The sequence below is a fragment of the Dermochelys coriacea genome, chromosome 14 (genome assembly GCF_009764565.3).
Source record: "Dermochelys coriacea isolate rDerCor1 chromosome 14, rDerCor1.pri.v4, whole genome shotgun sequence".
NCBI lineage: Eukaryota > Metazoa > Chordata > Testudines > Dermochelyidae > Dermochelys > Dermochelys coriacea.
The window spans coordinates 3,503,666-3,525,268 of NC_050081.1; the positions used below are offsets into that span (position 1 = coordinate 3,503,666).

Sequence of the window (21,603 nt, forward strand, 5' to 3'; positions counted from 1 at the left end):
CACATGGAGAAGGGGCTTTGTACAAAAACGTGCAGTGCAGGCAGCGGAAAAGCCCCAGCTTGCTGAGCAAGCCTCTCCTGCTTTCTCATGCAGCTCCCGGGCTGGGTGAGCGGCTCGGAGAGCTGCTTTCACTTTCCCAGCTGCAAGACACTGGAAAGGCCGTTCTGCAGGGCAATGCACGTGGGCGCTCCGCAGCTCTGAGCTCTCCCCACCGAGCAGCAGATCCTGCCCGGATCAGATTGATGTTACAGCCATGAATGTGCAGCAGTCTCCCCCCTCCCCGGCTGATGTTTCTAGCCATGTCTGTAAATTACCGAAGCAGTGCACATGCATTTATCCAAGGGGGTTTTGCTTCTGCCATGATCATCTTCCTGCTGCTGCTACACAGCCACTCAGTCCCTGCTTCTCTGGGCCAAGTGCATGCCTGCAGCCAAACACATACACACACGGTGCATCCTCGTACCCCCTCCTCGGGGAGTATTCCAGCACCTGGCCCCTTTGCTGTCAGCAGGAGATTCGCAAGTGTGCCTGTGGCTTTGGAACAGGCCAATCAGTTCCATGACCCAAGCAGATCGCACGTGGATGAGTGTCACAGGGGAACCTCAACAGACTAGACAGGTTGCCCCAGCTGGGATTGCGAGGCCAGACAAGCTGGTGCAGTGGCTGCAGGATGCATGGTGGGACAGAGAGGAGCCAAGTGTTTGGCCAGGACTTTTTGGCCTTTTGTCATGTCATAAAACCCCTGCTTTCTGAGCGGAAGGGGAACGTCCCATGCTCCTGTGGGCAGGTGGGTGAAGGAAAGCAGGCGGAACAGAACAAGGCACAGACCTCCAGCAGCTGCTGCTGCTCAGCCTGTGGGTCTGCATAAGGGAGACGGCACGGTCTCTAAGCAGAGAGCAGTGCCCGGGGAATGGCTGCCCGCCTCTTCCATCGATCTAGGATGCAAAGCGGATTGTAACATACAGATCCCGCCACCCTGACATCTGTTGGATCCAACCAGACATGGCTTAAAAGTGCTGCTGTTTATTAATCCAGTCTATCTTGTAGAAAAGATCATAACGGGAAACGACCTGCACTGGTACGAGAATAAATTAAGTGCAACTGTGATCCACACACCAGGCTCACTCCTCCTGCAGAGAGAGAACAGGGATTAGGCCAAGGAGGGTCTCCTGGGGCCCAGAGTCTCTTCCCATAGACAGCATCCCAATGCCCTGCCAGCCAGGGGAGGGGAGTTCCAGATCCATTACAGGTGCAGTGAGCTACACTAGCTGGCCCTCCTGAACCTCGGCAGGCTCACAAGACAGTGGGGCAGAATCCACGCCTCCTCTTTCTGGCTCCACTGGCTGTGCTGCGTGTCATCACACAGGATGCCTGGGTCCGAGCACTGCACTGGATGGAGGCTGACAGGAAGCCCCCTCCCCACGCCAGCCCCACGGCAGCTGACCAAAGGGATGGAATGGCTGCCTTAGAAGGGGCCGCCCAAGAAGGCTGGCTGCACGGAGAGGTAGGGTTAGCTGCTCATGTACAAGGGGAGAGGGAAAGTTCATAGGGAAAGAAGCAGCAGCTGAGAATAAAGGGTTAGGCGCAAGCTCCCAAGCCAAACCCGCCTGGTGTCTTTAGGAAGGGGACTGGCCCCACAGCATATCCTGAGTGGGGCTGCTAGGAAGGAGGAAAGCTGGGCTCCTCCCCCTGAGAATACACACCTTTCAAACCCCTCCTTTTCCAAAGACACCCAGAGCTCCATCTACACTCTGGGTACTGCCACACGGGGGACCCAGTTACACGGTTCCCTCTTGCAGTGCAGGTGAGACGGCTGGGACATGGATGCCCCTAACTTTGGCTCCTGTGTGAATTTCACATGGGGATCGGTGTGTGACTGGCAAGCTGGGGTACTCAGAGAAGGGGGGACATTGAAAAAAGCCACAGTGTAGGGGGAGGGATGGCTCAGTGGTTTGAGCATTGGCCTGCTAAACCCAGGGTTGTGAGTTCAATCCTTGAGGGGGCCATTTAGGGATCTGGGGCAAAAACTGGGGATTGATCCTGCTTTGAGCAGGGGGTTGGACTAGATGTCCTCCTGAGGTCCCTTCTGACCCTGATAATTTATGAGTCTATAACTTTTCAGGAGTCTGGGGGGGTAGAAATGGGGGAATGAGTCTACAGCAGGGAAAGGGGGTTAGCCTGGGGTGTATCCTGACCTTGTAAGGGTCCTCGTCCTCGTTTTCATCTGTAACTTCCTTCTCCTGAAAGGAATAGGGAGATCGTTGTGTTCCAAGTCCCCAGGCATGGAAAACCTCCTCTTACGGACCCTCTTTCTCTCTGAAACAGCTCCCTGCCCAGCTCTTCTGCTTTGGCCTTTTATCAGTGAATACTTAGAACCTCTATAAACATCAGGCCCCGGCTCTTGTGGAATCTGTGCCAGCCCGGCAGAGTTCCCCACAACAGGCAGCACACTGGTAAACGGGACAAAAGTGCAGTCAGTCAGAAATCAGCTTCTCCATAGGGGTGCAGTTGATACTGTCAAACAGACTGTACTTTCATGGGGGGAAGCCGGTACTGGAGGATTAAGTGAATAACTGCAGAAGTTCAGTGACAATGGTGTGAACCACGCAGGGCCAGGCTCGCATCCATCAAACCTATGGGGGACAGCTAAGTGATAGTCCGAGGATTGGGGTCCCCTGCAATGAAATGAAAGCAAAGGCAAACAGACCATTAGCCTGAAACAGCAGTCTGTTCCTTGGGCTCTCCCGCCCTGCTGGGTGAATGCTCACACAGGAATCCTACAGCTTGACGACTGATATAAATGTCACAGGTCTAAGACATGTGGCAGGACTGGTAGGTAGGGAAATCACCTCTGATTTTTAACTGAGTCCACCTGATTTGGAATCAGCAAGTCCTTCATCGCAGGGCCCTTGTAGAGCAGAGCTGCACTTCCATTTGGTCTCCTCACAGCACGTGATGTGCCACCCACCCCGAGCTCATCGACCTGCCTCCTAGACGCCAGTTCCAGGCTGCAGCACCATGGTCAGAGAGCCACCCCCCCAACCCTTTGGCAGACCTCGTCTCTGTGCTACCTGAGCTTTCGACAGCCTGGCTGCCCGCTCCTTCCTCCTGATCTCTGCTTCGATGATGTCGAAGAACTCCTGCTGGACTCTGGCCAGCAGCTCCTCAGGCTTCTCCTCCTCCGTCTCCACCTTCATGTCCTCCTCCTTGCCCTCGGCTTTGGTGCGCTCCTTCAGACGCATCTCCCGGTGCCGGGCCTCCAGGATCTTCTCTCGCTTTGCTTCTCGCTCAAACATCTGAGAGGCAAAGGGGGCAGGAGAGAGCTAGGGCTTGGGGACCTGGGTCGCCAGCGAGAGGGCTGTGGGGAGGAATCCTGGCCCCTGAACTGAAGCAGAGCCCCTAGGAACCCATGCGGTTAGGCCCTACAGCGTGCCTGGCTGCTCCCCTCCTGCCCCACAGCAGGCCCCGGTGCTCAGTGCACACATTAGCCATGCCCTCGGCATTCCTGCAATCCCTGTCCATCCAGGAATCAGCCACAGGTCTCCTTCACACAGCAGAGTCCCCACAAGTGGAGTCTCTGGCGCTTTGGCCCCTGCTGTGAAGCAGTTACATAGATCGAGTGCATCCCTATCGGATTAGGGTGCCTCAGGATAAGCTCCGGGGCTTAAAGCTAGGCACCTAACCCTACTCCATGGGCCGTGACGAGGAGCTGCCACACTGGCTGGGGTCCTCAGCACCCTGGAGAAATCAGGTCACTTACTTAGGAACCCAAGTGTTTCCCCTCGTGCCCGCCACCAGGGGTGAAGGGGTGAGTCCTTGCCTTAAAACTCCTCCACACACCAGGGGAATAGAGAGAGCCAGCCCCGCACAGCGCAGAGGAGGAAGGCTGGAGAACACAGGGGTCCATGTCCCTGATGTTGGTGAGACCTGGAATGCCACCAGAATGCCTCCCTTTTTGCAGCATGGGCCCAGGATTGCCTACCTCTGAACCCCTCCTAACACTGCACCATCCTATTGCCAGAGAGACCCCGTGGAAAGCCTGGACTACATCCAACGCTGCACTGGTTTAACGGCAGGTTTGATTTGAAACCCATTTTAGTTAAACTGGTGCAATGTTGTGTGTGGCCGCTCAAACCTAGGTTAGCTACACCTGGGGGCAAAGTGAAATCCACGGAACCAGACTTAAACAGATATAAGTGTATCCACACAGGGCTTTGCACTGGTTTAACTAAATCTGGTTTTAATCCAATTGAAATTAAACAGGTGTAGCTTCTGTGTATAGACAACCTGGGTACCCCAGAGCAACCCCCGATCTGGGTACTCCCAGACTGTTAACGACAATCCATGCCAACCGCTTGCATCACGCAAGTTTCTACTGACAAACGTTACAAGGGAGATTGGAAGCATCCGGGTTCAAAGCAGACCCTGAGCTCACCTGTGACAGCTAGCATAGCCAGGCCCACGCGGCCACTTGCTGCACGAGACACTCACCGCCGTGGCCAGGTTCTTCTCGTTCCTCTGCAAGGTACAGAGCCCGGAAGAGACCTCCAGCAGGGTCACTGTGCCCAGCTTAGAGCCGCAGCCAATGAAACGCCCGTTGTCCTGCAGACGCAGGCTGAAGAGAGGCTCGTCACAGACCTGGGGAGGAAGGACCAGTTGGGGAGTTTACTGCTTAGGTGCTGCCCATCACCAGAGTGTCAGGGCACGTGTCTCAGGGCAGGCTGGCCACACGGCTCAGCATGTCAGGACTGACTGACACACGCGCCTCAGGCACTAGTCATTAATACTCGGTGCAACTGATTTTTAAAAGATGTTTTCATTTGTGTGTGACATGGCCTAAACGGGGGAGGTGGGAGGCCTGGCTCCTGCACCCAGATACTACAAGGATGGGCACATTGGAAACACGGACATAGCAAAAACTTGGCGGGAACATTTCTTTCCTACAGGTTTGGGTTGCCCAAACAGTGAGACATTGGTGAGTGCCTATGTGTGCACCAGAGCTTATGCTGGCCACTTTATTTCCTCCACGGCTGGGCTGGTCAGGATGTGTTCGCTAGCTCACTCCTGCTGCAGAACTCAACACAGGCAACTCAAATCATTGCCTGGGTGCAGCCTTCCACTGGCCTTGGTCTGCAAAGCACCTGGCACATCCCTGCAATGGTTCAAATCCCTGCAACGGCTTGGTCTCTGCTCCCACCCAGTGGGCAAAAAGGAGACACAAAGGTAAAAGACGACATGTTTCTGACCCAACCTTCACGCTGAGGGAGGGGTTGTTCTGTTTGAAGAGGAAATCCCAGATGTCAAGGGTCCCATCCATTTTGGTTGTGAAGAAGACAGCTGGCCGGATGGTGCTCCAGCACCCATCTGTTAGGTAAGCCATGTGGTACCTGCCAACAAATCCAGCAGCTCTTAGAACAACTCATTCACACCATTTGGTGCTGAAGAATTCACGTTAAAGAGCTATGCTACATTGGAGTAACTGCCCAATTCCCTGAGTGTGTAGCTTTAACACGCCATGCATTGCTGAGCTAGACACGCTAGGCAGCTGCCTCACACATATACTGGGGCTGGGATATGCAACTGGACCAAGAGTGAATCCAGGTCCCTTCACTCTTATTCTGCTTCTGTCTTCACGATGGCTCGAGCTCTGTGGCTCTGCAAGGGGAATTCTAAAGAAACCTAATTGTGGGGGGAGGAACAATTTCCTGCCACCACCATTCGCTGGGGCCGCAGGTGGGATTTCCAAAGCCCAGTGATTCAGGCACTGAAGTGCCATTAAAATAGACTGAGAATTGTGCTCCTCCATCACTGAGATGCTTCTGAAACCCCATCCTGTGCCTATAAATCAGGGACAGAAACTGTACGTGCAAAATAAAAACCCTTGCCTACTTTGTCCACATGATGGATGATTCCTTGCAGTCCTCAGACCAGATCCGAGCAGTCCAGTCCCCGACTGTCAGGAAGTTCTTGGGGAAGAAAGGATTCCTTGCCAGGGCGTAGATGGGGCCATGGTGCCCACTGTATGTGCCAACTATCTTCTCAGCAGGTGTCTTGGCCTTGCGGTTACAGGTGATTACCATGCCTTGTTCCGTCCCCACCATGAACTTGGTCGGCTGTGGTCGGAAACACAGTTGAACGCAACAGTCACTGGGTATGGGGATGCTCTTCCAGCGGGAGAGAATCTCCCACATGAAGGGCAGGTCTCAGAAAGGGGGTCTGTTCTCCTCTAGATGAGTGGAAGGCGAGGGTGTAGCTGGATCCAAGTAATGCCTGTAGGAGTTATGCAGGCAAACTTTCTTCCAACGTGCATCAAGAGGAGAACTGAACCTGGCATTGAAAACTGGCAGGTGTACTAGTAACTAAAGCGCTGTTGGCAAGATCCACCATTCTAGGAACAAGCCCAACTCCAGCTTCCCGAAGCTGGCGAAAATAGTGTGGAATCCGCTGAAGATCAAGTGACTGCCTAGAATTCTGGCCTTTCCCTGGACATGCATTAGTTGTATTTTTTGCCTAAGCTTCATGTCCTGTGTATATAAACTGAGGTTACATTTCTTGATGCTTTGCTGGAGAGATGGAGTCTCATCCAACAGGCCTTCCCCATCCCTACATTGTCATATACAGCTTGGTTCCTTTGTTTTCAGGGCTACGCTTAAACCAAAGTCACTTCCATGCGGTTGAGGTTTGCTCTGCAGAGCCAGTGTCAAAGCAGCTCCCCAGCTCTCAGTCACTGTTGGCCTCATCACTTTGTAAACATCCCAATTTCTGCGCACACAGAGCAGGATACTGATCAACTGCAGCCCCCCACTGGCTCTACGCAACCCTGCATTCTCAGCGATTACAGCACTGCTTGGCTGTGCAACGCAGAGATAAAGATGCTTATCATGGCTAGGCTCCTGCTGGCTCTGGAGATTAGAGATCCCTTAGAGTCTACATCCGATTTTTCCTGTCTCGGCAGCAACCAACTGCAGGGATAGCGGGGAAAGGGAAGCCAAAACACAACACTGGATAATTTACACTTACTAATGTAGAACCCAGCAGGCTGCCCAAGGAAGAGCCCTGTGTATGCTGCAAATACTCTACTTTAGCAACAAGCAACAATCTCAGGCCATTATCACCCCAGTCTTCTAACAGAGACCTTTAGTTGTATGCCAAGATCAGGAGAAAATAAATAAATTCTGGGCTTGTTAAGTGCTGGTTCCATGAAGGAAATCCATGCTGTGCGCAGAGATTACCACCTGCAGCATTCGAGATGCTTTATGGCACTGGCCAGCCTCTCTCTGAAATTCAAGCAGATTTGTACACAACCCATATGGACCCACGTCCTGCTCTCAGCACCACTAATGTAAATCCAGAGTAACCCCATGGAAGTCAGTGGAGTTACTCTGAATGCAGACAGATGTGGTGTATGGTAATGAAGCATGTGAATGGTGTGGAAGCTCAGGAAATCAACATGTTTGAGAAATATAAACCAGGGTGTAGAGAACCTGGTTTACGTGCTGAATCCTACACAACGCCAGGACCGTATGAGATGTCATACTAACTGGGCCTACAAATGTACCCTGTGTGACACTGGCAGGCCAGGTGCGAGCTCATGCCAAGGTCCCCATGTCTCAGTTGAACACTGACAAATACTTAGCAGGCATCTGTCTGGCTCAACGGGATTAGTATTGTTAAAATAGGCATGAGAGTTTTACAAATGTGTTTAGACTTTATTGAATGCTTGCGACTTGCAGCCAGCATTAATCTCACTTATAGCAGCCGATCCCATACTGTAAAGTAATATTTGAGCAATTGTATTGTGAACCTCTGTGACTGTGTAAATCACCAGACAGAAGAGAGACATTAATTAGTGTGACAGGTTGATCTTCAACAGAAGGTGTTACGCCCTTCCCAGCAGGAAAAGTCCATCAATAGCAGACAGACTATTGTGGGATGCTGCAGCTGGAATTTCCCTGCATACTGTCAAGAAAAGGACAAACGACTTTTGCTGTTATTCTGCCTTCTCCTTGTGAAGATGAGCCAGGCCTCGGACTCCATTCATCAGCTGAGCTTTGCAACCAGAAGAGTGGGTGAAGAAGAGAATAAAACCCCTATCGAAGATGAACTGATTATCCCTGTGCTGCTTGAACTCTGGGGAGGCAAGTTTTTCTAGGCATAACCCACAGATCCCCAGCTGTGTAGACTGACTTAGCCCTAAACAACGCGTAGAGCTTGCTCATTATGGAAGCTTCTATTATCTTTTGAAATGTCAGATTGTAATTCATTTATGTTTCTATGTTTACCTACCTTCACCTTGTAAATCACTCTCTGGTTTCCTTTTCTGATTTAATAAATCTTTAGATAGTGTATTAAAGGATTGGCTAGAGGTGTTGTCTTTGGTGTGAGATCTAAGGTGCAACTGACCTGGGGTAAATGATTGGTCCTTTGGGGTTGGAAGTAGCCTGAATATTGCTGTGATTCTTGGTGTAAGGGACCATCTATCACAAAGGCAGGCTGACTTGGCTGGTGAGACAGATCAGCGTACCCAAGAGGACTGTCTGTGACTCCATGTTACGGCTGTTATAGAGCCTGAGGAATTTGCACTTGGTGATTGGTTGGTGAACAGTAAGCGTAGAACTCACAGCCAATTTGGGTTTCAGAGTAGCAGTCGTGTTAGTCTGTATTCGCAAAAAGAAAAGGAGTACTTAGAGTCTCTAAGGTGCCACAAGTATTCCTTTTCTTTTAGCCAATTTGGGGTTTGTGCCCTGGTTTGTAATAGTTTGCCCTGAAATTGTTACTCATGCTCTTCAGCCCCTGCAGATACGTTATACCCTAGCTGTGAGCTCAGCTGTTGGAAGCGTGTGAAAGTTCATAAGATGTCCCAATAACCTGTAATAACAAGTGTTGATGGGGAAAGGTGCAGAGGCAGGCAGACTGAATTAGTCCAAACACAAAGACCTCCTGATATAGCTCAGGGACTGTGTTAAGATCATGCTGGGTAAACAAGAAAAGCGTGGAACCAGAAATCAGTGAACCACAGCTGGTGCATCGGAAACGAGGCCTAATTGGTGGCTGAAATAATGAGAGGACAGGCTATTCTGCCCATCACAGCCTTTTGGGGTCCTTGAAGAAAGACTTTGGAAGAAAGAAAAGGAGTGCTTGTGGCACCTTAGAGATTAACAAATTTATTTGAGCATAAGCTTTCGTGAGCTACAGCTCACGAAAGCTTATGCTCAAATAAATTTGTTAATCTCTAAGGTGCCACAAGTCCTCCTTTTCTTTTTGCGAATACAGACTAACACGGCTGCTACTCTGAAACCTGTCATTTTGGGAGAAAGACTGTCTGCTGGAGTGAGCTTTACCAACATGGCTACCATCCCCACCGCCTCTTGGGACCCTGGACAACCTTAATCCTAATCCTGAGAAATGTCCTGGCCAGAGCGGGGCAGAGAGAGGGACCCAGCTGATGCCACCACCTCCCCGGCTGAATCCCAAACACCATCTGGGGTGCGCGTGTCTCTCTCTGCCCCCAACTCCAGGTGTCCTTTTCCTTCCCTGCCTGATTTCTTCTCTTTTCTCTCTCCTCTTTCCTTCTGTGTAACAAGAATCTGGCGTAGCCAGCCCAAGACTGTACATTTTACAATACTGCTGACAACCTGTGACCAAAAAGGCAGCTAAACAAAATGCCCTAAACAGCCCCATGTTGGTAAAAGTTTTCCAGAACTTGGAGTGGCTGATAAGACCATGTTCTGTGCGAGACTGGAAGTGAGAGTCAGCATCAGAGACAGAAGCCGCATTTTCTATCTCTGCTGTTCTTTTCTCACCCCCTTTTCTGGATGTCTGTCATGTTTTGTTTTCTAAAGAAAATAGGACTGAATTTTAACAACAGCGACAACGCCAGCTCCAGCCCAGCTCAACTCACTTATTCTCTTTCCCCGCACAGGGACAGTTATTACCACCTTTTATACCATCCAAGAGCCTGTCAAACAAGGGGTTTTCCCTTTAAAGACTCTCTCCAGCTAAGGGAAAGGGAACAAGGGCTGTTTTAAAATGAAAGCCTCACATAACACTTTACATTTCAAAGGCTTTCACTGTTTGCCCTTTTCTGTATCTTTAATAAAAGGTTAAAAGGATTCCTAACCATGTGTTTAACAGAGTACTAAGCAAGTGAATGCCTCTGTATACCAAACCCCGGACCTCATTTAACACTGGTTAATGTCAGACAGTAACTTTGGCCCATTTATTTAATCTAAATTAATACAACAGACATTTACGTTCCCTCCTCCCCATCCCCTTGACCATAACCCAAGCCTGTGCCTAAGGATTCCACCACTGGATACTTCTCTGAAGTGTTGCATCCTGGCCACCATACATCTGGCCTAGAAGCTCTGCACAAGCCTGCTAAGCCCCGCTCAGCACCCCCAGCCTGAGCAGGAAGTAACCTGGGACACCCAGGGTCTTTGGAACAATGGCTACCACAGGACAAAGCCTCCAATGTGAGCTCTGGTGTGAAGCACAGCTAGCAGCACTCACCATGGTTGGTTCAAACTCCAGTGCGATGGCTCCTAAAGCATTCTCCAAGACTCCTTTCCTGCTGATGTCCATCACCAGTGTCTCAGTGGGCTCAGTCAGCTTTCGGATATCCCACCACAGGACCTGGCAGAGGGGATGGGAGACATCAGAGTGGCTCGCTCTCATAATCCCCAGAGTTTCTTTCTCGTATAGAGATGCTGGCACTTTTACTAGTATCATCAGGTAGCTCTTGAATCAAACACATGAATGACTGGACATGCAATGGCAGGACACACGTACATGCATGCTTCCTCTCTGTGGGTGGGAGGCAGTGGAGTGTCCCAGGGCAAACTAACTCTCCTCTGAGCAGAGACTGTCAGTGCTACCAAGCTGTTTGGTGATGCCAGGTGCTGGCCGTGAGGAGACCACAGACCACCTTTTCTCTTGGCCTTTACCTGCCCATCAGTAGAGGCGGAGAAACAGTCTGTGCCAGTTTTGGATTGAAGCCAGATCGTTCCATACACGGGGTCCCTATGGCTGAATTCTACAGTGGAAAGCTCCACCGGTTGTCCTCCTTTCCTGGTGTCCCAGTAAGCTGTGAAGGGGGAGGAGACTGTCAGCAGCGTCATATCCCCTGACCTGCTCTTTTGGTTGCAGCTCTCAAAGAGGACCTGGTGAATAACCATTCCCTGCCCCAGTGTTTTGGCTCTGCTCCACCTGGCTCCCATGGGTTGTTTCCCCTCTCGGTGCTTTCTAACTGGATGAAGCGAACATGGAGTTTGTCTTCCTTTGGCTATCACTTCAGCAGCGCCCCAGTGATGCCAGGAATAAGGAGCAGGGTTTGCGACTACCTGGCACTTATGTTGTGCATTTCATCGCAAAAGAGCCATCAAACCATCCACCGATTTGGGCCTCACCTACACTGGGGTTTTTAGCTGCCAATATAGTAACACTGACCTAGCAAAACTGTTGCAACCCCTAGTGTAGATGGGCTGAACAAAGGCTAAACTGTGGGTTCCCCAGGGCAGCCTGAAGCTGGCTTACGCAAGTCACTGATGCAGCTACACCAGCAGTCAAAAACTCCAGTGTAGGAATGTCCAAGTGTCCCAACTGCCCTTGGAGAGGCAAGGGATGTCCACTATCCCTAGCAGAGATGTATGCAGTGGTGCTGAGCAATACCCCAGTTCCCATCTACTCCAGCTGGTGGTCTGGGTGCTTGGCGCTTCTGAAATCCAGGCCCCAAGGTCGTATAGCAGGCTGGCGTCAAACCACTCCACAGCCTGTAACTCATGCACCTTCTAATGGCTCTGCAGGAGCACAAATCAGCGGAGGTCCTACAAAAACAGCAGGTATTATATATGCATATCTCTGCATCAGACAGGCACAGATGCTGCTGAGGAGAATCCCTAGCACAGCATAAAGGTAGCTCCCATTCTGGGTGTAAATGACTTGCCCGGCCCTGCTTTTGCCAGGGTTAGGTAGATTGGGTTGATTCTCTGCAGACGTGGCAGAGTGGCACTTGCTTGCTCTTGCTCGGTTATAATTAAACAATTGAATGTGACAGTCCTGTGCTCTGCTGGGCCATCAGCTGCACGCCTGGGGAGCCCTGTGAAGGATGAGGTGAAATCGATTCTCTCTTCCATCACCTAAGGAGCGCGTGATAATGTCCTTCTAATGTATGCCCTGCCAGATCAGATTGCTGCTGCAAAGGGCAGCGAAAACATAAAAATGAGCATAATTAAATTGAAAGGCTTGCGTGGCTGAATAAATAATAGAATCTTACACGGATCTGGCAAAGACGGGGGCCTCTTTTAATGTTTAAAACAAGGGAACAAAAATTATTCTACAAATGAAATGAAGGCAATTATTCCGAGCTTTTCTAATGCCACTGCTCACTTCCCGAGGCACATTAGAGGGGAAGTGAGCAATAGCAGGTAATACTACCACCAGCAGCTACCCGCTACACAGTGTTCTGTACAGTGCGCGGGATCTACAACAGCAGCCTCCTGTCCCTCAGCTCTAGCCTGCTTGATGACATGGTGCATCTACAGCCATGCCATGGGAAGGATGCTCTGGTGAGCAAGGACATTCCCAGGGCATCTCCAGAGAGAACATTTGTGTTGGCGATGGCAGCTAGTTGAACACAGCAGATCAGAGTCACCCCAGGGCAGGGGGCAGGTCCCCCTGTGAGGTGAATGGGCCGTATCTGGGCTACTGCTGACAATAAATAAAATGGTGATGGATGTTGGTGGACTCAGTCCTGCTTCTAATGTCCACATCTCTCCCCCCGCAGTCCCCGCTGCACTGACTCCCGCAGGTGACAGGCAGGAAGGGACAAGCGCACACGCGCAGACTGGGTGGACACAGAGACCCACCTGACCATTCTACAGAGCGGAGCTGAGTGTCACTGGTGCCAGGCAGTGCGTGTAGAAGGCACAGGAAGCTCTTACTGCCACTGTTTGGGCTGTACCTGTTTTATGGATAAGCACGAGCCTCCGGTCTCCAGGGACTGCTGATTTCACTAGCACTCAAGTTACTTAGTAATTCAAAGCATTCCACCATCTACTTCCATGTCTGTTTCCCATCTGGAAAGGGCCTGACACATTTTGAGGGCTAAACAAATGAAATGACCACCTTTCTTCTAGGAAATAACACAGCCTCCTTGTCCAGGATGACCCACCTCTGCCACTGACAGAATGGGCTTCCCCCGGAACACTATCACGTCACGGTGAATTATCTAGCCACATAGCCTGCATGGCCACCACCTGCTGCCTAATCAGGTGAGCGTGTTCTTATCTCATCAGTCATGGCAGCCCCAGGGCTCCGATTCCAATTCGGTATTCCAGGCCTTGGAGCTAATGACACTAAAGAGTCTTTGTGCAGATTTCAGAGTGGTAGCCGTGTTAGTCTGTATCCTCCCTTGGTATCCTGCTGTTAATTGATTTATCTTGTTAGACTGACCTCATACTTGGTAAAGAAACCCCCATCCCTTCATGTATTTATACCTGCTCCTGTATTTTCACTCCATGCATCTGATGAAGTGGGTTCTAACCCACGAAAGCATATGCCCAAATAAGTGTGTTAGTCTCTAAGGTGCCACAAGGACTCCTCATTATTTGTGCAGATGAGCACTGGAGCAAGGCTAGTGCAGAATTAAAATTAAGCAGTTCCCCTGGTAGCATTGCTTTACATGCTTTACATGTCCCTTACCAATCTGTCCATTGTAGCATCCTCCAACCAGAATGTGAGAGTCCTTGGGGTTGTATTCCAGACTCACGAGCGGGGATGATGGCCTGAGAACCAGGTCTGGTTTGTTGGGATTTTCTACCAGGAAGGGACAAAACAGACAAGTAAAGTTTGAGTGAAGCCCAAAAGGAAAACAACATTTCCAACTAATTCAGCTCAGGAATGCTGGACACTAAGCAGTGACCTCCAGAACCCATGTCTTTCCAGCATCTAGCCCAATGGTCTGTTTTTGACAGATGCTGGGATGAATACACATCCCAGCATCAATGCTGGGTTAGGAACTCAGTGCTAGCGAGAGGCAGGGTACAAACCGTTACTACAATGTACTAATCCGGAGTAATCTCTAGCACCTATGTAGCACTCTTCACCCGAAATCACTTTACAAGTATTTTCTCCATTTTACAGGTGGAGGTGGAGAGAGGAAATGACTTGCCCAGGGTATCACAACAGCCAGGAAGAGAACCCAGGAATCCTGACTTCCAGTTCTGTGCCTGAAATAGACCAGCAATTCCTCTCTCTCTGCCTCAGATAAAAATGCACCTCATCGTCTCCGTCCAAAACAAAATATTAGCCATGCCATGTCTTGGGATAGAAAGACAAGGCATGGTGCGTTGGGTGCTCGCTTTCTGCCTCCATTCTGCATGACTCTTTTCCCATTTAGCACCTTGATTCTAAAGGGGGGAAAAGCAGATGGGACCATTACTGAAGGGCTCCGAGCTGCTGGGAATGAAAGCCACTAGACAGAGAGCTGGGAGAAGGAGGAACGTCTCCAGCTCCCACATCTGTCAGATTGTGGTTGCAGCCCCCTGTGGCTGTGAAAGGTCTCTTCACTTTGGGTGGGCATCTGAAATGATGGGGGGAGGAAGAGGTGTTTGTTCCTCACACTCCACTGCCCCCTTTGCTTGTCATCCTTTTGTTTTTCAATGGTGGATTCAGTCCTGCTTCTAATGTCCACATCTCTCTCACAAACCCCTCCCTCTCACCCACTGCACTGAAATTCTATACACCTGGGAAGTTTCTCAGCAAGATGATTTTCCCAACCCAGGGTGTGTTGCTTCTTGCTTTTTAAAAGAATGGGCAATTAAGCTACTTCAACAATGCATTGTGTCTGGAAAATGTAACTGAGCTCGTTGGAAAAAGCTAGAAGGGCTCTATTTTGGGAAGCCAGAGAGTCAGGGTCGGATTTCCAATTAGGCGCAGTAGGCCCGTGCCAGGGGTGCCTAAAAGTTAAAAGTGGGTTAAAAGTTAACACACCCAGCTCCCCTGAGGGGAACCGGGCTCCTGGCGCGGGTTGGTGGCTGCCCAGCATGTGGGACTGGAGCAGGGTAAACGTCCAAGTCAGCCCGCCTGGGGATGCTATGAGCTGCGGCCAGGGCTGGGTGGCTGCTGAAGTGCTGACTGGGAGCGTCCCAGCCCCTTCCCAATTTCGGCCACCCTGCTGCCTCCACCCCATGCCGGTGAGGGAGAGGGAGGGGCGTGGCCAATGCCCCATTTATTTTCACAGGCAGAGCCGGAGCATGGCTGCCGCGCCAGGCTGCGGGAGGCACGGAAGACACCCAGGGACTGCTCACTGTGGGGAGCGGTACAGTCCCCCCACCCTTTGTGCCTTGCCTGGGGCAGGTGGTCTGCTCCCCGGCTCAGGCTGGGATCACCATGCATGGTGGAGGGTCTCATGCCTTCCCAAGGAGGCTGTGTTTATATTTCTTTTCATTTCAATTTTTTTACGAAAAACCAAAGATCAGCTGTAGGCAGTGGCGGCGCTGAAGATGCTGTGCCTAGTGACACGTAAGGTGTAAATCTGGCCCTGCAGAGAGAGAGTCTTTACAGGCTGTTTTCCATATTTTGGTCAGGTTTCAGATACCTTAAACCCCTCTTCTCATTTCCCCATGTGTAAAACGGGAGTCTACCTCCTCTTTCTACTCTCCCGGGGGGTATTGTGAGGATTAGTTAGTTAATACCTTCAGAACCCTTAATAGACATTAAGGACCAAGTTAGTTAAGGACCAAGCATTACTAACTCTAGCATTTTTCCTTCTTACCAAGATCCCATATGTATGACTCATAGCTCATATCTTTAGAACTTCGCTGGAACTCCAGGCTGGAATAAGCTACTGCCAACTTCTTGCTTCCATCTGGGTGCCAGGAGAGATGCGTGGCTGTCCTTTTGATTAAATTTGGATCCCTTTTTGATAATAAAACAATGGCATTAACTTACTAACTATTTTGTCATGCTTCAGACTATACAATAGTCTCCCAAGGGAAGTGGCTGGAATCTCAATTAGAAAGATTAAAACCCTTGAGTATTGATTACAGGAAACAATCCTGCATTGGGTTGTGAAAGGAAGACCTAGATGAGCTAATAAACCTTTCCCGTTAGAAATTTATAGAAATTCAATTACATTCCAGGATCTAACTTTTAAAAGTTACTACACAGGCCCCAACACTGAAAAAAATCTTTGAGAAACCAAAGAAGGAAGATTCCTTTGACACTGTGTGGTACAAAAGATATTAAAACCTGGGGTACTCACTGAAGTGCACTAACTAAAAAGAGCCCCATAATACCCCAAGTCCATTAGATTCTCCCCATATGAACATTATTTGACTGTTTTTTGAAGGACATGTTAATTACTGCTCAAAACACAGTGAAGGAAAAACAGTCTGCTTTCAGAGATCGGAACAAATAATCAGTGAGGTGGGGGATTAAACTCTTATAGTAATCTCCCCCCAGAAGAATTATTTGGAAATACCTAAAGGAGCATCTATATTTATATATTACTCTTGAAAGCTTATGCTCAAATAAATTTGTTAGTCTCTAATATGCCACAAGTCCTCCTGTTCTTTTTGCAGATACAGACTAACATGGCTGCTACTAGGAAACATCTCCAAGGATTATCCTTCTGAGCCAAGGATGAAATTGACAGGGTTGGTCCGAGTGCAGAGAGAGACTGTCTCTACCAGAGGAAAGGCTATAGCTACCGCCTTCCATTCAAATAGCTGGGATGTCCTGCAGTTAATTCTGGTTGAGATGGACTGCTGCTAGGATCTGCTGTGATGGCTGCTTCAATTATGCCTGCTCCTGTCAGCAGATGCAGCTTAACAGAGCAGGCTTAACTGAAGTAGCCGTCTCAGCTGGCCCAATGGTCAGTATGGACTGGAACAGAACAGTGAATACTTAGAACACAGCGCAGCACCTCCTGGCTGCCATATACCTGAAGACATTGATGGTTTTTGCAGACGGAGGCTCATCTGCTACATCTGCTGTCTCCTCATCTTCAAAGTACTCCTCGTAGATATTAATCGCATTGTTCTGTTTGATGCAATGTTCCATCATCTGTGAAACAAGTCATGCAAATAAGCTGTGATGTGACATTTGGGGAACCTACTGGCTTGGGAGGGCAGGCAGCAAACAGAGCATGATGGGAAAGGGAGCTGTAAGACACGCAGACAGGCAGAGGGGCAGTAAAGGAGAGGAGAGGGTAAAGGGATGGGACAGTGGCCTTACACTGCCAAGCTGCATGATGGTGTAGACATAGTTCTCATCTTTCTCCACTTTCTTCCGGAAGCGAATGGTCTGCTCCATCTCCAGGGGGTTGACGTCTTTTGGCCACCCTCCTTCCAAGTGATTAACCCCCTGATTTTCCATCTCAAATCTCTCCGTGTTGACCTGAAGTGTTACACGAAGCGAGAGGGAAGCAAGATACAAAGCTGATGGGCTTGGTTTTTAAAGCTGTTCCATGAGCTGACTTTGTGGGGTCTAGCATTTACTCCCTCACTGATTCCAGATCCAGAACTGATTCCAGTGCTCAGACTACCAATTTCCCTGGCTTTGTCAGTGCTGCAAACTCCACCTGGGTTTTCAAAACTCAGCCCTCTTCTCTCTGGCTCCTACGTCATCACCAAGACTAAACAGCCAGCAGTCAGAATAGAACAGGCTGTTCAGCTGCTAATGCACAAGGCAGATTAGAACCTTGCACACTCCTCTCCGGCTGCACTGCTCCTGCAGGGCAAAGGGGAGTAAACACTATTTTCGTCAGTGCCATCAGCAGCTCTGACCTGAACACACACTTGCATAGATGGTGAGAAGCTGCCAGCATTACAGTCACTTTTCTGGCCATAACCAAGTGTTGAGCTTGTAGTCCCCTCTGAGGCTAACAATGGAATTATGGACAATCACTTCACCAAAAGTCCGTAGCACCCCAATCAACTTCCATCTACTGGAGTGCAGTGGGCTTATGTAGCATTACACCTTGTAACTGAGGAATCCCTTATTGTTTATACTGGGCAAATTACAAGGAAGGCAGAGAGCTCATCTGGGAATGTTAATAAATTGGACTAACAAAGTTGTTACTTTTACTACTCCCCACACTGGAAAAGAGGGGTTTCCAACAATGTGATTGCAAATAGGGGCCCGCACTGGAATGAAGAATTATTGGCTACTTCTCCTCAGTTCAAACCCAAAGTAGCTTCTCATATCTCACCCAAGCGGAGCAGATTGGCTTTGCAAAGGATCAGTCCGACTCTGGGAGCTCTTAAGAAATCATTCTTGAATCGTTTTCTTTATTAACCATCACTGACTGCAGAGAAGCGAGAACCCCCCAACCACCCCCTTTTTTCATGGAATTCCAGGTTTGCAACACACTAGTCTCTTTCCTGCTATGGTGGAGGTTCTCCTCGGAGGATCTCAAGCCACGCTACAAACATCCATGGAGCCTCACAACTTGTTTCCTGTGAGGTAACTAAGATCAAATCCACATCTTAGAGTTGCCAAGGCCATACAGTGCATCAGAACCAACAGAACCCTGTCTCCTGCTTTAACCACTAGACAAACTCAGAACTCTTAACTGTCCTGCAGGAGACAGAAATGAAAATATTGGCTCCATCTTGTGAATTTTGGGATGGGTGAGAACCCTCAGATAACATCATTGTAAACTTCTCTGAATACCGCCCAATTATTACACCAGCAGCATCACCATATTTCTTCCAGAGGAGAGCTTGATATCTATATCCTCCTCCTACAAATGGGGTCCCAGAAGATCTCCAGTTTATCATTGACTAAGGCTACCTTGCATTGTTGAGCATACCCAACTCTGCAACCCCATTAAGTGACACATCCCTCTTATCCTGTCAGAGGGAGCCTTGCAAGCAAGTATTCATTAAAAGAGAGCTCTGTTTGCTCCCACTCTACCTCGTGCTCTGACATATCACTGGCACATTGTATTGCAGCATCAATGGGATCCCTCTCTATGAAGTTTGAAGCTTGGCTCGGGTCTGGCTGGATGTCCACGCTGGTCTCGCCCAGCCGGTCAGAAAAGTTGCATTGTCGGCCAAACTCGCTGCGCTTCTTCACATACACATAGACGATTTCCATAGTGCCTGCTGAGGCGAGGGAGAAGAAAACATTGCACCTTTGCACTGCTTCAAACTTACCGTTTCACTGCTGTGTTGCCCCAAGGGATTACACTTTGTGTTTAGAAATGAGAGTTTAAATTAGGGAACAATCCTGGACTGGATGATCCAGTGGGCCTTTCCTCTCTGATTTCTATCACTCTGTTTTGTAAGCGTAGCCCTACTTTCTTACATGGATCTAGCATGCAACAGGCTTTCCTACCATTTCCTTTGACCTATGATTGCACATTCAGGAGATGGGGGCCTTGGCCTTTAAAGAGCAACCCCTGGTCTACACAGGTTTTGTACCCCTTTAACTATTTCAGTTGGGAGTGAGTGGGGTTTTTTTTTATTGAAATAGTTAAAACTATTCACCCCTCGCATGGATGCAGTTATAGGAGTATAAAGGTGCCTTATGCTGGTACAGCTTATTCCTCTAATTGTTAGGACAGGGATAAACTGAGGCAAGCACCTTTACACCGGAAGGACCGTGTCCATGCTAGAGGCTCAGACCTCTTTAACAATACAAGGTCAAACCAATACAGTTAAAACAGTATGAACCTCTCCGCCCTGGGCCCCACACGCGGCTCCGAGCAGCGCGAACCCAGGAGTCCTGGCCGCGGCCCCGCTCCGCGCCCCGGGCCCCACACGCCGCCCCAGTGCCTGCGGGTGCCGGCTGTGCCAGGCGCTGCACGTGGGGCGCCCCCTGGCGGGGGGCCGGGCTGCCAAGGTACCGCCAAGGGGGGGCCCGAGCCGCCCTTACCCGGCGGGGGGAGGGGGGGGGCAGATCCGCTCCGGGCCCGGCTCTCTGCAGCCGCGGGCGGCGTGTCCCCGTTGCCCAGCAACGCCCGCGGGGGGGGGGGGGCCCGGGAGGCGGAGCAGTCACGTGACGGGGCGGGGCTGTTCCATGCGTGGCCGGGGGCCCCCCCCCGCTCTGTCCTCGCGCCCCGGCGACACGCCGCCCTGCCCCGGGCAGGAAAGCGGGGCCCGGAGGCGCTCGCGGGGGACTGGCCCCAAGGCGGCTCCCCCTTTCTCCAGAGCCTGGTTCCCCCTTTGGCGCCCGCATCCTCGGGGGACCCCGAGCCGCTTTGCTGGCGGTGACCAGCTTCCCCCCCTGCGGGGAGCTGCGGCCCCGGCTGAATCGGTCCGTGTCTCGCGTGCCACGAGGCCTCCTGTTCTTGCTGCGGATGCCGCCCAAGCCGGCTGCTCCTCGGAAAGCTCCCGGCGAACAGCTCTCACCCCAGCCAGCGCGTCAGGCACGCAGGAGGGGGCTGTCCAAAAAGGCAGAGACAAGCAGCTACTTTTCTTTGACACTCGCTTACAGAGCGGAGGGCGGCTCTCCTTCAACAAAAAACTTCAAAACCAGACTCCCAGGAGAGCCTGCGGAATTGGAATTAATTTGCAAACTGGATACAATTAACTTCGGCTTGAATAGAGACTGGGAGCGGATGGGTCATTACCCAAAGTGAAACTATTCCCCCGGGTTATTTCTCCCCCCCCACCGTTCCTCAGATGTTCTTGTTAACTGCTGGCAATAGCCTACCTTGCTCGTCACCTTGAAAGCTTTTCCTCCTCCCCCCCCCGCTGCTGCTGGTGATGGCTCATCTTAAGTGATCACTCTCCTTACAGTAAAAAGAAAAGGAGGACTTGGGGCACCTTAGAGACTAACAAATTTATTAGAGCATCAGCTTTCGTGAGCTACAGCTCACTTCATCGGATGCATTTTAAAATTAAATTGCATTAAAATGCATCCGATGAAGTGAGCTGTAGCTCACGAAAGCTGATGCTCTAATAAATTTGTTAGTCTCTAAGGTGCCACAAGTACTCCTTTTCTTTTTGCGAATACAGACTAACACAGCTGCTACCCTGAAACCTCTCCTTACAGTGTGTACGATAAACCCATCGTTTCATGTTCTCTGTGTGTCTATATAAATCTCCCCCCTCTATTTTCCACCGAATGCATCCGATGAAGTGAGCTGTAGCTCACGAAAGCTTATGCTCAAATAAATTTGTTAGTCTCTAAGGTGCCACAAGTAACCCTTTTCTTTTTGCGAATACAGACTAACACGGCTGCTACTCTGAAACTTTTTTTTTTTTTTTAACATGATATTCATGATTTATTACAGCACTGAATGACCCACCAACCCTGTGCTACCAACAGTTATAAGCAGCCCCATTCACTATCAAAACAGCCATTATCTAGCAGCAGCTTATTTCCAGACACTACTGCAAGGAGCCGGGGAGAGATGGAGCAGAATACGTAATAAGGAGAGCTCGGTGTGAAAACAAGATGGCATTGGAAACCATTCAGTAAAAGCATGAGTCAAGAGTCACTTAGAGAATCCTGGGATACCAGCAGAGGAAGATGGAGAATGCTGAACTCTACTGCTACCCTTAATAAGACAGGACAGCCAATGCACCTGACACCATGGCTGTGGTTAAAATAGCTATTAACAGCTAAAGGAGGAATGGGCATTGCCCA

General features: G+C 50.1%; 1 protein-coding gene across 2 annotated transcripts; it reads right to left on the reverse strand.

The window, feature by feature from the left end:
• Positions 1-1,007: 1,007 nt before the first annotated feature.
• Positions 1,008-20,309, reverse strand: DNAI2 (dynein axonemal intermediate chain 2). Of its 2 annotated transcripts, none has more exons than XM_038371815.2 (14): positions 19,885-20,309; positions 18,922-19,112; positions 17,239-17,400; positions 16,946-17,067; positions 15,776-15,918; positions 13,702-13,815; positions 10,947-11,086; positions 10,513-10,635; positions 5,890-6,113; positions 5,252-5,387; positions 4,492-4,638; positions 3,072-3,296; positions 2,196-2,240; positions 1,008-1,130 (listed from the first exon to the last, which is right to left on the reverse strand). In XM_038371815.2, the coding sequence occupies exons 2-14, from the start codon at positions 19,102-19,104 to the stop codon at positions 1,122-1,124; spliced, it is 1,773 nt and encodes a 590-aa protein (XP_038227743.1). In that variant the 5' UTR covers positions 19,105-19,112; positions 19,885-20,309; the 3' UTR covers positions 1,008-1,121. The 2 variants fall into 2 exon arrangements, with proteins under 2 accessions (XP_038227743.1, XP_043353367.1); XM_043497432.1 differs by having other exon boundaries at positions 18,922-19,109; positions 19,885-19,996.
• Between the last annotated feature and the right edge of the window lie 1,294 nt (positions 20,310-21,603).